The sequence below is a fragment of the Narcine bancroftii genome, chromosome 4, assembly GCF_036971445.1.
Source record: "Narcine bancroftii isolate sNarBan1 chromosome 4, sNarBan1.hap1, whole genome shotgun sequence".
Lineage (NCBI taxonomy): Eukaryota > Metazoa > Chordata > Chondrichthyes > Torpediniformes > Narcinidae > Narcine > Narcine bancroftii.
The window spans coordinates 249,626,065-249,644,118 of NC_091472.1; the positions used below are offsets into that span (position 1 = coordinate 249,626,065).

Here is an 18,054-nt window from a genome sequence, read left to right on the forward strand (position 1 = left end):
AGTTCAACACTTGAAACCATGTCCAGTAGGCAGCAGTAATCCCATCCATGTTCTGTACTTCAGAGTTATGGATGACCTGCAGCAGACTGCACAAACATACAACTAACCTTTTGGAAAATCCTCCAAATCCATTGGTAGGATAAGTGAACCAATGAGATTCCTCTCTAAACAAGATCCTCTGAGATCCATCACTATGAATACAGGAGAAACAAAAATCTAAAGGATATTTTCCAAGCCTTAAAAACAAATGTAACTTTTTCACCAAAACATGGAAATTCTTGGCCTGTAACATCTCAAAATGGAGGAGTATCCAGAATGACAGTGAGAAACTTCAAACGTCTTCATTAGAAGCCAAACAAAACTGGTGGAAGTAGTTTGCCACTTCCCAAACTGGCCAACTTCCTGTCTTATCAAGTGTCTTGTGATCTCACATTGGTCTCATCAGCTATTCAGAACCCACAGAACTGGAGTCTACCCACCATGCTTGATCCCAAGAGGAGGAATAATTTCCCCAAATACTCATAATGCCACTCTGGCATTCCCTGTTTGCTTTTGTCATCAATTTCCTGAACACCAGGTATTTTTACCATAATCACAGGAAACCTGTAGGATTCTAGGGTATTAGAACTAATGAGCCCATGATCTCCATCCCAAGTTCTGTTTATATAAGAATAGGGTGAGATTTTGTAGTATAATGAAACTAACCTGTAGAACTTGATGGTGAATCGCTGCATTTGCCTTCGACAACTTTGCCATTTCCAAAACTTGATAAAGGGCAAAGACAACAGTGACCCAAGGTGATGAACTGATGGCCCAGGCTGGTTTTGTAACATCTTCTTGTTCCTCTTGGTACTTGGTTTTTTTCAGAGGGAGTTTAGTTTCAAGATGGGGCATATTGCTAGCTGAGTGGTGTTGAATGAGATCGATGGTCGCTATGGGAACAGGGCTAGATGGAACTGGAATCCGTTCAGCCAGCATCTTCTTTTCTACAAGATCAAAAAGAAGCAAGATTTAAAGACATCACAAATACTACAATTTTATGATTATAGAATGTTTAACATTAGAAAACAAAGTAATCTGATGGGTGAGGTTAAATGGGCTGTAAAGGGATTGTGGAAGGGACATAAAATCACAGCTGCTGCTGTGTTAAATGTTCGGCATGAGCTGCCAATGGGGAAATGCTTTTGTCCATTTGTGGAACACTAGAAGATTCAGCAAGGGAAAACAAAACAAAAAAAAAAATCTGCAATTGCTGGAAACCTGAAATTAAAGCAGAAAATTCTGAAAATACTCAGCAGGTCAAGCAGGATCTGGCAAGAGAAACAGGTCATTTTTCACATACAGGACCCTTCACCAGAACCATGAATGTTCTCTTCAAGACTGAGCATATGTCATTTTTTACTTGTGAATAATATGATACAGGAAGATGTATTTTCATAAAATAATTAAATACAACCCTAAGAAAACCGTAGGGATATTTATTTACACTTGGTTACGTTAGGTAGTGGAGAAGACCTTGTGTTACCCTGCAATGACCAATCCTCGGACTATGCCATTTCTTCCTGTGTGTCCCAGGCTGCGGCGTTCCACTGGGAAACCCAGTACAAAGCCTCCCACATCATCTGTGGTCCACTGCCCTGACACAATGACCCTGACTGTCACTGAGACCTGGAGCCACCAGCTTGAGCAATCCTTGTTAATATCTTTGACATGCACAAATATTTCAAAGCACCCAGCAATTAATTTAAAATGCATAAAGAAATTTATGCCTCGGATTTAAAAAAAACACTAAAAATACACTCGTATTTAAAAGTTATGCAATGCGGGCACATCAAAATGACCAAATTACAGGTCTCTTGACAGATACTTTTCCACCTTGATTTCAATAAGGTCCATATATTGGTGCCTGACCATACAGGCTCAGCAGGTAGATTTCCCAGACTGATAGATGAGAAATTAACAGAGACTCAAGTCCAGCAGAGGGACAGTCAACAGCATATGCAGTCAGAACATATTGCTATTGGATTAAATAAAACCAGCACAGGACTCAAGGAGAGATACATAGGCAAACCCTGCAGAGCACTAGGGCTCAGGTTAATGAATTTAGAAGCATAATGAACACAGAATACATAAGGAGTGCTGGAACAGAAATGAGGTAGTAACCGTGGAATGAGACTTGGGTCGATTTATAAACACTGGGATACAACAGATGGATGAAATGATTAGTATCTCTGTTTGAGATCCTACAGAATGAACACTGCCAAAGATAAGTTGGATGGAGCAACAGCAAATGGAATTTAATCCTGGCAATTGCGAGGTGATGCATTTTGGGAATGCAAACAAAGTGGGGCATCTCCAGTGAAAGGCAGGGCCTCAGGGAATATTTGAGTACAACATCATTAACACTGGGTCAGGCCACACCTGGAGTATTGTGTGGGGTTCTGGTCACTATTCTGTGGGAAAGATGCAGCTTCACTTCAGAGGGTGCAGAGGAGATTCACTAAGATGTTGCCTGGATTGGAGCAATTCATTTTCAAGATGCTGGGTGACTGGGTTTGTTTTCCCTGGAGCAGTGGAGGTTGAGAAACATTCAGAATTGCCAAGGCAGAGAAAGCCATGGATCTAATGTAAGTAAATGGAATTAGAATAGATGGGTACAGCACAGGTGGAGAAAGTGGTCAGAAGAGCCTGTCTCACTTCTGTACAGCTCCAATAACTCATTATTATTCTCAATAATACTCTCTACTTGTACATTCAGATTGCCTATTCTGGCATACATGTTAATCTAAGCTCAAATTCGTATGTTAAAAATTCTGTTAATGAATTTGCAGTCAGCACAAACTGTCTCAACTTTAGCAACAGATCTGAGCTCTGCAAGTATTATTGTAGTGTTTCACTCCAAAGATAAACTGCAAAATAGTTAAAAATTATACACATAACATTTTTAACTCGTACTCACAGACTCATTGTGATACAAAGCAGGACAGGTGTCCCATTAAATCCATGCCCGCTCTGTTCAGTCCAATTCCCCCTTTCTTTGGCCCTAAAACTCGTTCTCCCTCCTGTGCCTGAGAATTCCCCCTTGATCCTTTTGCTTCTTACCTACATTAAAGAGTAAATTACAGCAGCCAATTAAGCTTAGCAAATAATATGAGCTTGGGTATCAACTTGGACCAATTTTCAGTGCTGTAAAACTCTACCAATTCATGACCCAACATTAGGATTTGGGAGAAAACGTGGTGGGGGGAGGGGATGAAAAAGGGAAACGAGGGAAAAAGTAGGAGGGAAAAGGAGAAAGTAAAGATAGGGCACAGAAGCATTTGGGGCAGGACAGGAGCAGATAGGGGCAAAGTAGGGTTACAGCAGAAAGAATATGGAATTGGGAGAAAAACGGAAGCCGAGGTAGTATAGATGCAGGAGAGAGGGCATAAGAATAGGAGAGGGTCATGGGAATGGAAGATTGAGAGTGGAAGGACACAGGAATAGAAGGGACGTGGGAATGAGTGAAAGAAAGGGATTGGTTAAAGAGCAGGGAATATAATAAAACAAAAATAGACTATTCAGCCTACGATGTTCGTACTGAACATAAGACATCATCCATGACAACAAACTAAACTGTGCCTTGGAGAATTGAATTCTTGCCCAGAAGGGCATGGAAACAGAAGTAGCGACTAGGCATGAGAGGGCAGGGCATGACTAGAAGGATCATGAGAGTGACAGGACTATAGGAGCAGAAGTGAGCAGGGTGTTTGAGCAAGAGGAGGAGAAGAGGTGCAGGACATGGAGAGGGTAAGACAGGCACCCTGTCCCAGGAATAACTGGGTATTTATGGGGAGAGACCTGTGGAAAAGGAACAATGAACACCGGCATCAAATAATATCATTTCACATCAGGGATTAACCGTCTCTTACCCCGACTCATATCCCTGGCATGCTGATAAAACCAGTGGGAAAAAGGACAACAGAAAATCACCCATTTCTTGACGAAGGTATTTCTCTCTGATCCCCAGGGATGAGTTGTGTTCAGTGGAAAAGCGATTGGTGACCCAGATAAGGATGGCCCAGTGGAAATAGCACAAAGGGCTTCCTCTCCTGAGACACTGCACAGCCAATTAACTGGGATACCGGTGGAAAAGGGGCTGAGAGATGGTCGCAGAGCAGTAGAGAAAGTGAGAGGGCCATGAACGGGGAGAAGAATGGAGAGGGCAGGATGGAGACTGACCCAGCACAATCCCCCCCTTGAAGCAATGCAGGAAAGCAATGAACAATGGTGCACTGGCTGCAATTTTGCAACTGATTTTGATCTCATTTATAAAAACACCATGCTGATAAATACCTTCATCTTCATCAGGTACTGCCAGCCACTGGATCAAGGCAAAAAAAAGGAGAATCACCAAAGAGGCCATTCCAATACCACGGAATGTTTGTTGAGCACCTGAAATCCATAATCACACAATGTTAAGTCTACTTCACTTATCAGTACCAGTACTTAAACACCACCTGGTAATAGAGACTAAAAATAAAATCTAATCCTATGTCAAATCAAACCCCTTAAGTTCAAAGGGGATTTCATGATAGTTTGCCATTTGCTGCTACAATAAGAAGGACCACAATTATATCATTTTCTCATGACTCCCCAAAGTGCTTTACATTGAAGAACAGTGTGAGGGAACAGAAGGATCTTAGGATCCAGGCCCATAGATCCCTCAAGGTTGCCACGGAAGTTGATAAGGTGGGGTTAAGGCACGTTGGCCTTCATTGGTCTGGGAGGTAATGTTGCAGTTTATAAAATTCTGGTCAGACCTCACTTGGAGTATTGCATTCAGTTCTAGTCTCCTCATTGCAAGAAGGATGTAGATGCTTTGGAGAGGGTGCAGAGGAGATTTACTAGGATGTTGCCTGGATTGGAGAACATGGCATATGAAGCATGGTTGAATGATGAAAGGTGAATTAATAGAGGTATACAAAATTATGAGGGATTAGAGAGAGTGAACGGCCAGCACCTTTTTCCCAGGGCGACAATAGCAAATACCAGAGGACATCTATTTGATGTGAGTAGAGGAACGTTCAGGAGTGATGTCAGAGGCAAGTATTTTTACTCAAGGGTGGGTACCTGAAAAGCATTGTTGGGGCAGGTGGTGGAGGCTCATACAATAGGGACATTAAAAAACACTATTAGAGTGGTTTTCAACTTTTTTCTTTCCACTCACATACCCTATGCCTAAGATGCTCTGTGATTAGTAAGGGATTGCTTAAGGTGATATGTGGGTGGAAAGAAAAAGTTTGAAAACCACGGTTTCCTAATTGACTCATTATCTAAGGGAAATGGGCCAATGACAATTTTTCTCAAGCAAAATATTTCAGTAACAATTGGGTCAAGGGCAGTAGTTCTCAACTTTCCCTTCCCACTCACCTTACTAATCACAGAGCACCAATGGCATAGGGATTACGTGAGTGGAAGAAAAAGGTTGAGAATCACTGCTTTAATAGGTACATGAATGGAAGAAAAAAGTGTTATATGTGTGATGTAGGGAAAAATTGGATTCTTGTGGAGTATGCTTCCATAGGTCAGCACAACCTTGTGGGCTAAAGGGCCTGAATTGTACTGTAATATTTTCTGTGTAATACAAAAACTGCAAATGCTAGAATATTGAGTGAACAATAAGAAGCTGGAGAGTTTCAGCAGGGTCAGGCAGCATTCATGGAGAGAAATGGACAGACAATGTTTTGGGCCTGTATCCCCTTGAGAAGAGGTTCTGATCTGAAAAGGTGTCTGCGTCTCGCCCTTGATCTGCTGAGTCCCTCAAACTCCTCTTTGCTTTACAGTGGAACATTTTTTAAAGAGTAGTCACTGTTCTAGTATGAGAAAAGCCAAAAATAATCTACATTGTCTATGCTTCTGCAAATAGCAGAACGAAAGCCAGGACATTTTGACCGAGGATAAATATTGACCAGGACATTAGTCCTGTTCTTAAACCAAGTGACAGTATAGTAATGGGATCTGAATGAGCTCACAGGACTGTGAATTTATGCCTCATTAGAAAGACAGCAACTCCAGCATTCTTCTCATTGGAATGCCAGCATTCATTCCTACTTGTCTGTTACCAGAATAGAACTTGAACTCATAACCTTCTGAATAAAAGGCAAGAACCCTACCAAACAGGCCATGGCTAACTATTCACTATAGTACCCCCTATCAGCAAATTCAAGTTTATTGATACACGTACCAAGGTGCAGAGGTAGTTTGTTTTATGAGCAGTTCAGCTAGACATCTCTTACATCCACCACAGTAATCAGGACAGAAATGCAAATTTACAAGAGAGATCAGTTGGTATAGAGCAAAGGCAACAATATTTGCTTCAGACCTTGCCCATCTCCTGTGGCCCTGCACATAGATGACCCAATTGATTCTTAATGGACCTATCCTCTTCCTGGTTATCCTTAATATCCTTGTAAAATCTCTTAAGATTCTTCCTAACCTGAGTGTTAAGCCCTGCAAAAGATAGTGGACACAGCCCAGGACATCTCAGGCAAAACCCTATCCGCAATCAAGGGCATCTGTAGGGAATGCTGCCATCGGAGAGCAGCAGCAATCATCAAGGATCCACACCATCCAGCCTACACTTTGTTCTTGCTGCTACTCTCAGGAAAGAGGTATAGGTGCCACAAAACTCACACCACTAGGATCAGAAACAGCTGCTACCCCTCCACCATCAGTCTCAACTCAATCAGGGACTCATTTAAGGACTCTTTCGTTAGCACTTCAGATATCATGATGCCAGGTCACATGTTATGTGTCTATATTAAGCCTGATAACACTGTAATAGATGCTTCTCTCTTCGCTGGCAGACAACTTCAGGTGTCATCTCGTTATTTGATGGCGTATGGGCACAAACATCATCCCCCACAAAGGTATTATTTAAGAATATCAGGAAAGATAATTTAGCAGGGACAGGATGTCAATATGTTGCAGTGAAACATCATGTAAGATCTTAGGTTAACAACTTTAAAAGATTCTTAGGCTCATGGGTGCATGAAAAATAGAGTGTTGAGTATGAGGTAGGGAAGGTTAATATTGTTGAGTAGGTTTAAAAATATAGGTCAGCACAGCATTGTGGGCCAAAGCACCTGTAATTTTCTCTGTTCTTAACTTAATAATCAGAGAGACCTTGCTGCTATCAACTATGTAAACTTGCTAATTGTGAAAGAATGTTGCCATAAAATTTTATTGCAGAGAAAAAAATGACAATCCCTAATTAATTGAAGCATCCCAGTCTCATGAATATTTGAAGCAAGATCATTAGGATAATTACTTTGAAGTTACTTCACCAGATAAATAATGCACAACTCTCTCCCAGTCATTGATATGCCTGGAGAACACATGACTTACCAAAAGCATTCACCATGACTCCTCCCACCATTGCACCACAGCCACGGCCCAGACCTAAATGGAGCCCTTGTAGAATTCCTTGAGTGGAAGTTCTTAAGGCAGGAGGAACAGCTGCACTCAGATAAGAGATGCATGCAGCCCACACTGCTGCATGGGTAACACCTGCAAAAAAAAACCCCAGGTTTTAAACATCTTGTTTATTCTCCAATCAGATAATGATTACATAAAAAAATGATGATTCAGTTAATCAGACATGATTTAAAAGGGCATCAAGAATCTAGACTCAAAGGGGTAATTTACAGATATTAGATTTCATCGCTTTTGGTGTTGCATAGTCATCTTTTTTGCCCAATTGGATTCCCATAAAAAAATCACAGAATTGACCAAGAATAAGAAAGAAAAAATGTGTGCATATGGAATCCGCTAACTGTACGCAGTTGGCTTTTACATCCAAAATGTAGTGATCAATTAATTGTCTCTCCAGTTCAGACTGATAGCAGATAGATAATAAATTGTGGCATTGCCAAGGACATCCACATTCCATGAATAAATATTACCGTTCATCACTTGTGACACCTGGTCTTTAGTGGTGCATTGTGTCTGAAGGTGAATAATTGGAACAATCTGGATTTGAATGTTCTTTTAACATAAAATGACGGAGATGTAAGGACACGGTTTCTGATTTTTAAAACTCTCATTTTGTCTTACTTCTTCCATTCTAATTTCCTTATAAGTAGAAAGATGCTCTTTATGCAGGAACACCAAACAGTAAGGTCCAATGCTTGTTGTTCCCAGTGGTGAGTGTCAATGTTGAAGCTCGCAGGAATGTTCTGAGAGAGTCTGTTGACCACATGACCATTTGCCCTCTCTCTAAAGTAAATGCTTTTGAATCATCATCATTAGGCAGTCTTCTAATATGACCTGCCTATCTGATCTGAGAATTCTCCAACAGGTACAGTAGTAGATAAAGGGAAAATTTGTTGGAGACAACATCTATATGAACAGAATCATGTCTTGCCACTTGATGCAAGTTATGTGGAAGTTAAGCTGTCTGGTATGTCTGCTGTATACTGTCCATGTCTCGCAAGCTCAAAGTAAAGTGGGAATGACAACAGCACAGTCCACCTTCAGCTTGGTCATTCAGTTCATTTTCACTCATTCCAACATTTTGCTTTTCAGATTTCAAAAGCAAAGCTTGAATTTGCTATCCTATAGTTGACTTCGTCATATACGTTGACTGATCTTGAGAGAATGCTGCGTCATGTATGTTGACTGATCTTGAGAGAATGCTGCGTCATGTATGTTGACTGATCTTGAGAGAATGCTGCGTCATGTATGTTGACTGATCTTGAGAATGCTGCGTCATGTATATTGACTGATCTTGAGAGAATGCTGCATCATGTATGTTGACTGATCTTGAGAGAATGCTGCGTCATGTATGTTGACTGATCTTGAGAGAATGCTGCGTCATGTATGTTGACTGATCTTGAGAGAATGCTGCGTCATGTATATTGACTGATCTTGAGAGAATGCTGCGTCATGTATGTTGACTGATCTTGAGAGAATGCTGCATCATGTATGTTGACTGATCTTGAGAGAATGCTGTGTCATGTATGTTGACTGATCTTGAGAGAATGCTGCGTCATGTATGTTGACTGATCTTGAGAGAATGCTGCGTCATGTATATTGACTGATCTTGAGAGAATGCTGCGTCATGTATGTTGACTGATCTTGAGAGAATGCTGCATCATGTATGTTGACTGATCTTGAGAGAATGCTGCATCATGTATGTTGACTGATCTTGAGAGAATGCGGCGTCATGTATGTTGACTGATCTTGAGAGAATGGTGCTGACATACGTGAACTTGTCCCAATGAAAGCATTTGACCATTCACAAGAATGTTGGTTCTCTGGAAAAGAAATTGGTGCACAACTTCTGTTTTCTTTGTCCCAATTGTTCTGTTTATTGTATATAAATATTAAAGCAAAAAACCAGTGCATTCGGACAGGACCAGGCTCAAATGTATGTTGTTTCCAGCAATTAGCTACATATTTATCTGTCTGCATGCACTTATGGAAACTCAGCAAAGCTGACAACTCCCAATACTCAAGATGCCACCTGATCATCAGTGAAATCAAAGTTGTGAACTTATTTCTTCATGAACACAATGCAAAGCGATTCTTCTGATACTGTGGTCAGCAGTAAACTAGGAAACAAGTAGAAATCCACTGAAGCTACTTGGAAAGTTCCTGTGCTGAAGAAGGTGAGACCCAACATGACTTTAATCTCATTTGAGAGAAAGGTTAGCACATGAGTACGGTCAAGTTGACTTCCACAGCTTTTCATATTTTTGCAATGACAGCATTGAAAATATGAACCTGCAAACAAATTGCTCAGAGGTCCAGGTCTCTAAATAGACATCATAAAGTGATCACTTCATTGATGGTAGGCCTTTGCATTCTGTTCAGAAGTCCTTGAGTCACCCTCTATAAAAAGAGTGAAATACTAAAGTTTGCAGATGCTATGATTGTAGTAAAAAAAAAACCAAAAATGCTGAAGAAATTCAGCAGGTCTCACAGTGTCCATAGGAGCTAAAGAAATATAACCAACATTTTGGCTTGAGCCCCTCTTCAAGGTATGAGCAAAAGGCAGACAGGCACCTGAATAAAAGGGCATGGGGAGGAGAACAGGCCAATAAGCAAAAGGTGATAATTGGATATGGATAGATGAACAGGAGAGGACGTGTGAGAATTGATCGGGGGAGAGGATGGCTCTGTTAATGTGGAGCTGGAGGAAAGGAGAGAGATGGAAAGGGAAAGGAGAGAGATGGAAAGGGAAAGGGTGAGAGAAATAGAGTGAGAGGGAAGGAGACAGGATAAGGGGAGGTGCTGTTCCTCCAGTTTGCGGGTGGACTCCGTTTGGAAATCCATGAGATCATGGAAAGACATGTTGCCATGGGAATGGGGCAGGGAAGTAAAATGCTTTGCCACTGAGAGATTCTCTCTATTGCAATAGACACCAGAGCTAATCTGCCAAATGAGGCGATCTCCTTGTTTGCCTCCAGTCTCTTGATGCAGAGGATACAGCAGTGGGAGCATCACCTATCCTTCGTGGAGAAGTTTTTTGTACCAGACAACACCTTTGACCACAAGGCCATCAGGCAGTGGTCAGCATGGAACATCCTACAGAATGAGAACTCAATGGACATGGTGGGTTGGTTCCCTGAGCAGACTATCCAGGCCATTTGACAGAATACCTCCTCATCAGTGCTCATAAACAAACACCAGGACTTGGCCTGGCTGCCATTGAAGAGAGCCCTCCTAATCAGATCCTTCATGTATAACTGGAACATCAACCGCAATGCACGTTGTTACCAAGAAGACTGCAGTGGAGTGAAGGCAGTCACCCACTTCTGGGTGGAGAAGGCCCTTCTCATAATTCACCCCCAACAGCAGCATGACAGAGGACTCTGATTTACAAGCCATTCCCAGGAATACACTCAGAGTCAGGCATCCAGGTTTGCTGGAAGACCATCAATTAGGTCAATGACTAACGTTGGTCCACCTGAAACCTGTGGTCTTTTAACACACAGAGATGTTGGTGCAAAACACTGCTGACTGGCAATATTCCAGGCAGCAGGAGTACGTGCTGAGGGATGCACTGAGGCTTGGCACAGCTAGTGCGAAGGTGCTGTGGGGAAGCACCACAGTCCAGAATCACTAGGCATTAAAGGGCTGAGACTGAGGGGAAGGCCCACAAACAACACGGGGGTGGGGGTGGTGATGGAGTAACAACAAGGTGACGCCATAGTGGCAATGGTATAACTAGAAATAAATGTAACAATGTACAGTGATGAAAATGAGTGGATACGAAACTAAGGGTGAGAAGAGACTGAGCAGTTTTCCTTTTGTAAATAATCTATGTGAATAAAGTCAATTTTAATTTTTAAAAGGTTTTTTCTCACACACACACACACACACACACACACACACACACACACACACCCATCTGAGGGCTGAAAAAAGTTGCCCTTCTGTAAGTTTAAGTACACCCTAGTGAACTTTGGAAGGTGATACAGTTGACTGCAGTCAGATCTGAAGCTGTCCTGAAGATATCCTGATAATATCAGTGTTGTTTAAAATGAACAAATGTAATAAAATAGCGTGACGTCTTCCTGGTTGCACCACCAGATGGAGGATAAATTTGGAGGTTGTACCCAAAAGCTTTGCTTTCACTCCGTAAGGGAGGAGATGCAAAATGAATGATGTCAATAGGTGTGTGACCTATATTAGGAAAAACAGCCACATCTTCTGAACCCAAGAACATCCAGCCTAATCTAACCTTTGTTATTATGCTTTCATGTGCAAAGTATGCACAAAAACTAAAGCAACTGGATCCAAGTCCTTTGCTTCAGGCTTAACATTATTGAAAAGTTTGTTTTATTTTATTCAAAGGATCTTAATGACAGCTGTTCAGTGGTAGCTCTATTAAAGAACAATCCAATTAGTTCCATCCCCTGCTCTCTCCTCATGACCATTAATATTTCCCTTCAATGATTCATCCACTTTCCCTTTGAATGTTTTTAACGTTTGCTTCCATGAGGTGATCCAGATTAGCTTGCTAGGTGTCAAAAATTTAAAGCGTCTTGAATCAACAAGAAATGCCGCAACAAGAACTCAGACCCAAAACATTGGTTATCCTAGAGATGCTGCTTGACCTGCTGAGTTTCTCCATCACTTTGTGCATTGCATGAGAACAATTATCCTTGTGTGGTGAGAATGGCTCAATTGACCTCCTTCTGCTCATCTAATAGCGAGAACATGAAGAAATCATTTTATCTGGCAGGATGGATTTTTTTTTGTCAGGGAAAATCTTGCCTGATAAACATACTGTGATATTTTGAGGAATCCACAAGCAGGCTAGACAAAGGCGATGCCCATGAGGCTGCTTCACAAAATGAGAGCCCATGGAAGTACAGGAAAGATACTGGCGTGGGGAGAGCATTGGCTGATCGGCAGGGAACAGAGAGTGGGAATAAAGGCATTCTCTTCGGGTTGACTACCGGTTACCAGTGGTGTTCCACAGGTGTCAGTGTTAGGGCCACTTCTTTTTACCTAATGATCTGGACTGTGGAATAAATGGCTTTGTGGCTAAATTTACAGATGACATAAAGATAGGTGGAGGGCCAGGTAGTGAGGAGGAAATAGAGGCCGCAGAGAGACTTAGATAGAGTAGGAGAATGGGTAGAGGACTGGCAAACGAAATACAATGTTGGAAAGCGTACGGTCACGCACTTTGGTAGAAGGAATAAAAGGGCAGACTATTTTTTTGGATGGGGAGAAAATTCAAAATTCAGAGGTGCAAAGGGACTTGGGAGCCCTTGTACAGGATACCCTAGTTAACCTCCAGGTTGAGTCAGTGGTGAAGGAGGCAAATGCAGTGTTACCATTCATATCTGGAGGTACAGAATACAAGAGCAGCAATGTGATTTTGAGGCTTTATAAGGCACTGGTGAGGCCTCACGGAGTACAGGGTACAGTTTTGGGCTCCTTATTTAAGGATGTGCTGACATTGAAGAGAGTTCAGAGAAGATTTACAAGAATGATTCCTGGAATGGAGGGATCAGTATATGAGGAATGTTTAATGGCTCTTGGACTGTACTCCATGCAGTTCAGAAGAATGAGGGGGGGAACCTCACAGAAACATTTCAAATGTTGAAAGGCCTGGATGGGGTAGATGTGGCAAGTTGTTTCCCTTGGAAGGGGAGTCAAGGAAGAGAAGGACACTGCCTCAGGACTGAAGGGTGCCCATGTAAGACAGACATGCAAAGGGATTTCTTTTGCCAGAAAGTGGAATTTGCTGCCACGAGCAGCTGTGGAGGCCAGGTCGTTGGGTGTATTTAAGGAAGAGATTGATAGGTATCTGAATAGTCAGGGTATCAAAGGTTATGGGAAGAAGATGGGGGGTGGAGATGAGTGGGAGAATGGATCAGCTGATGATGCAATGGGAGAGCGGACTTGAGGGGCCGAATAACCTACTTCTTCTCCTATACCTTAAGGTCTTAAGGTTTCAGATTGTTTTCACCTTCTTACCTTGCAACACCTCCATTGGGAGGACATACCATGCATTTTCCACATACGAGATGTACAAATAACGAGCTGTGTTACAAGCCAGACCAATATACAGTACCCTGGGCACAAACATAAGCACAGTTAAACACAAATCGGTTCTTTGAAAGTATATATAATTATGCACATTATTTAAAAAATGAATTTTTTTTTTAAAAAGTAGCACGAATGTGCCATTACCACTCCACCCCCACCCACTCTCAACAACACTGCTCTCCCATTCAATAAATCATGGTTGATTTTATATTGCCACTCCACTTTCCTGTACTAACCCCATATCTCTTGAGTTACTTAATATCTGAAAGATGCTCGACTATTCAGACCTCTTAATTTGAGGAAAAACAGAAACATCTTCTTATCTCTTTCCTGAATGGCAAAACTCTTATTTAGAGAGTGCAACAGCATAATTCCAGACACAAGGCAAGGGTTAGGGTTATATGTTCCCATCTCTCCTGCCAAACTCCACAGGAATTTTTACATTCCAATGAGACCATTTCTCATTCTTCTAAATTCAAGAGAATAGGCCCAGTTTACCAAGTTTCTTTTCGTAAGACAATGAAGTTTAGCACAATCTTATGGAGGAATTCGGCATCAGTGGGAGAAACATAGCTCCCATTTTGTCCTGTAATCCTTTATCAGGACTAATTATATGTAGTAAAGAAGTCAGTGTAAAATGGACAGGGTGGGACAGAGGCCCCATATGCGATTGGTGGACTAGGTAGATAGAACATGCCGGGCAGAGGATTGGCAAATGCCAGACAAAGGGAGAGAGAGAGAGGCAAGTAAAATCTTGTGGTCAGGTGGAGGAAGATGAATCACAGGGTGGAATGGCTGCTCTTCATCGACTACAGCTCAGTCTTCTATACCATTATTTCCTCAGTGCTGGTCAAGAAGCTACAAACTCGGGGCCTCTGTACCACCACCCAACCCCCGCAAATGGATCCTTGACTTCCCCATCTGACCATAGTCAGTACGAATTGGAAACAATGTCTCCTCCTCAATGACTATCAACACAGGTGCACCCCAAGGATGCGTGCATAGCCCAATAACTGTGTGGCCAGGCACAATTCAGTGTGTCACAAAAGACATGTAAACTTCTCCAGGTGTACTGTGGAGAGCATTCTGGCTGGTTGCATCACTACATGGTATGGAGGCACCAACTCTCAGGACAGGAATAAACTCCAGAGGGTTGTTAACCTGTGACATCACAGGCACCAGACTTCACTCCATCGAGGACATCTACATGAGGCGGTATCTTAAACAAGCAGCCTCTATCCTCAAAGACCTCCAGCATCTCGGCCAAGCCCTCTTCACTCTGCTACCATCAGGAAAAAGGTACAGTAGACTAAATATGAGGACTCAGTGGCACAAGGACAGCTTCTTCCCCTCTGTCATCACATTCCTGAATAACCAATGAACCAAAGAGAATGCTTTACTTTTCATGCACTAATATTGATTTTTTTAAATTTATAGTAATGTTGTAAGATATTTATAATATGAATGTTTGCTCTGTGATGCTGCCTCAAAACACCAAATTTCATTACTTCTTCATGTCACAAACAACCATTCCATGTGAGGCAAAGATTTACATTCATCTCCTCTAATCTTATTTCTGCATTTTGTGGCCCCAGTGTAGCCTCCTCGACATTGGTGAAACCAAAAGCAGACGGGGAACATTTTCCGGAGCACTGGTGCTCTGTTGGTGATGGCCACCCTGAACTCCCGGTTGCCATTTCTGATGAGAAGGTGAGAATAGTAATGTAAAGAGAGACTAGACCAAACAGAAATGGGTAGGGAGTTGGGGGTGGGTAGAGAAATGAGAGAGCAGAAGAATCTAGAGGGGAGATGGGGGTGGAGAGGGATGGATCCAAAGAGGAGAAGAATGGGTGGAGGACAGGACTGGGAGGGAAAGTGGACATTCAAAAAGGCAGAGAAGGGGAAGAGCAGAGAGGATTCATCACCTGAAATTAGAAAATTCTACACTTATATTATTTGACTGTAAACTGCTCAGGTGGAGGTGCAGTTCCTTGAATTTACACTGGGCCTCAATAGGGGAATGGAAAAAGCCCAGGATAGACAGGTCTGTGTGGGAACCTGAAAGTGGGTTGAAATGGCAACCGGGAGTTCAGGGTGGCCATCACCAACAGAGCACCAGTGCTCCGGAAAATGTTCCCCGTCTGCTTTTGGTTTCACCAATGTCGAGGAGGCTACACTGGGGCCACAAAATGCAGAAATAAGATTAGAGGAGGTGAATGTAAATCTTTGCCTCACATGGAATGGTTGTGACCCTGGATGGTGGTGAGAGAGGAGGTGAAAGAGTAAGTGTTACTGCTGTTGGGGAAAGTACCAGAGGTAACAAAAAGGTGGATGGGAAGGAGTGAACAGGTTATCTGTGGAAGACAGGAAGATGTGTGTGGTAGTGGGTTCTAGTTTCAGCTGGTGGAAATGACAGAGGAAGATGCACTGAATATGGAAGCTGGTGCTGCAACAGGCGAGAGGAACTCTATCCCCTATTCTGTTTGGAGAGAGGGTGAGGTATGAACGGAACTCCGAGGGATGGAGGAAATGCAGGAGATGTCTCTATTGGCCACAGCAGAGGGGAAGCCACATTTCTTAATAAAGGAAGACATTTTTGATGTCCTGGAATGAAAGTTCTGATCTTGACGGCAGATGGGGCAAAGGCAGAGAAACTGGAAAGCAGGTGAGATATTTGTAGTCGAGTTAGCTGTGGGAATCCATGGGGTCATGCTCATAGTCAGTAAATAGCTTGTCTCCTGAATTAGAGACAAAGCTAGAAATGGTCTACATGGATTTCAGACCAGGGTGGAGGCTAATAGCAAAGTTTATAAAATTTTGAATTCTGCAGGGGTGCAGGAAATATCTCCAATGCATCCCTCAATGTCACGGAGGTAGAATTGAGGGATGGCTCCTGGGTAATTTCTGAAAAAACTGTTCCCCATAACCATCAAAAAGGCAGGCATAACTAGGACCCATGCAAGTCTCCATAGCTAATTTTCATTTGAAGGAAATGGGAGGAATCAAAAGAGAAGTTATTAAGATGAGAATAAGTTTATTGATGAGAGAGAAAAAAACCGCAGCCTTGGGGACAATAAAGGGTTTTGGCTTAAAATACCCAATTATTTCTTTTCTCCCATTGATGCTACTTGACCTGCTGAGTTCCTCCCAGCAGAATGTGGTTCACTTCAGATTCCAGTTTCTGTGTCTCCACAAATCTGATGAATCCCGAATCACGTGACCTGACCGGATTACAATATTTCAAATGTGGTCTCATCAAAGCCCGAGACAACTGGACCAAAACACTCCACTTTTTCCTCTCAAAACCTCTTGCAACAAAGGACAGCGTATTACTTGGCTTTATAACTGCTTACTGTATCGTAATGCTAACTTTCAATGGCACAGGTACCAAGTCCCTTAACAACTTTAAAGCTTTAACTAGTTAAAGCAAACTCTGGGTGCATTACCTCGAAGCATTCTTGCAGGTATCAACTGCCATAGTTTGATCAGAGAACGACAAGCTGCAGGCAATACACTCCCAGGTCGGGCCTCTGGTATATTCAATGATTAGGGTCACCAAGTTGTACCCAGAGGCAATGGACATCCTGAAAGGCCAGTGTCTGAGGAAGGCAAACGAGGTCTACGCGAGACATCTCCTGGCTGCCAGAAAACAGCGACCCGGGGAATTGAGCATAGAGAACCTCCAGGCCCTACGAACTTTCGGACAGCCACAGTGAACACGGAGGACCTGATCAGAGTAGTTTATGTGATGGGCATCAGGTGCAACTATATCTGGCAGAGACTGTTGGAGCGGAGAGCAGATGAACTGACAGACATGCTGGAGACGGCCCTCCAGAATATGGAAGCCGACTCAGCCAACAACACAGCCACCTCGTGGATGCTCTGGACACCGCCATCTTGGGACGTGAGAGGGCCACAACCCTGTAGAACGCTGCAACCGCATGTTCCACCAGCAATTCGACCATGGCCACTGTACTCCATGAGCATCCAAAGTGCTACTTCTGTGGCCTGAACAAGCACTCGATGGAATATTGCCTGGTGAAAGACACTGTTTGCTCTAATTGTGGGAAGGAAGGCCACTATGAGAAGGTTTGCAAGTTAAAGTCACCCCAACCCAGCATGCCGCGTAAGAGCCTTGGGCATTGCCATCTTGGAGGCTGCCATCTTGGAGGCTGCCATCTTGGAGGCTGCCATCTTGGAGGCTGCCATCTTGGAGGCTGCCATCTTGGAGGCTGCCATCTTGGAGGCTGCCATCTTGGAGGCTGCCATCTTGGAGGCTGCCATCTTGGAGGCTGCCATTTTTGAAATCCAGCAGCGCTACATGAGACCCATGTGGGCCACCATCTTGGGACCAAACACCCAAACACTCCCCCACATCTATATACAGCGATTCAATACTGGACACCATTACACTGGACAAAGGTAGCCCTCACTAACTCGCCAAATCGATGATAGATATCCAGGTATATGGCCATGAGACGAGTTGCCTGTTCGATAGTG

General features: G+C 42.9%; 1 protein-coding gene across 7 annotated transcripts in view; it reads right to left on the reverse strand.

Annotated features, from left to right (window-relative positions):
* The window catches only part of mfsd6b (major facilitator superfamily domain containing 6b), a 63,910-nt gene that overhangs the window by 13,669 nt on the left and 32,187 nt on the right, over nt 1-18,054 (reverse strand). For 6 of the 7 annotated variants that reach the window (XM_069934659.1, XM_069934663.1, XM_069934662.1 and 3 more), the window contains 4 exons: nt 13,483-13,580; nt 7,390-7,551; nt 4,336-4,434; nt 706-986 (listed from right to left, as the gene is read on the reverse strand). In XM_069934659.1, coding sequence (XP_069790760.1) covers nt 706-986; nt 4,336-4,434; nt 7,390-7,551; nt 13,483-13,580 — 640 coding nt within the window. Of the gene's footprint in view, nt 1-705; nt 987-2,959; nt 3,103-4,335; nt 4,435-7,389; nt 7,552-13,482; nt 13,581-18,054 lie in introns of those variants that run through there. The other variant, XM_069934665.1, reaches the window with a different exon arrangement.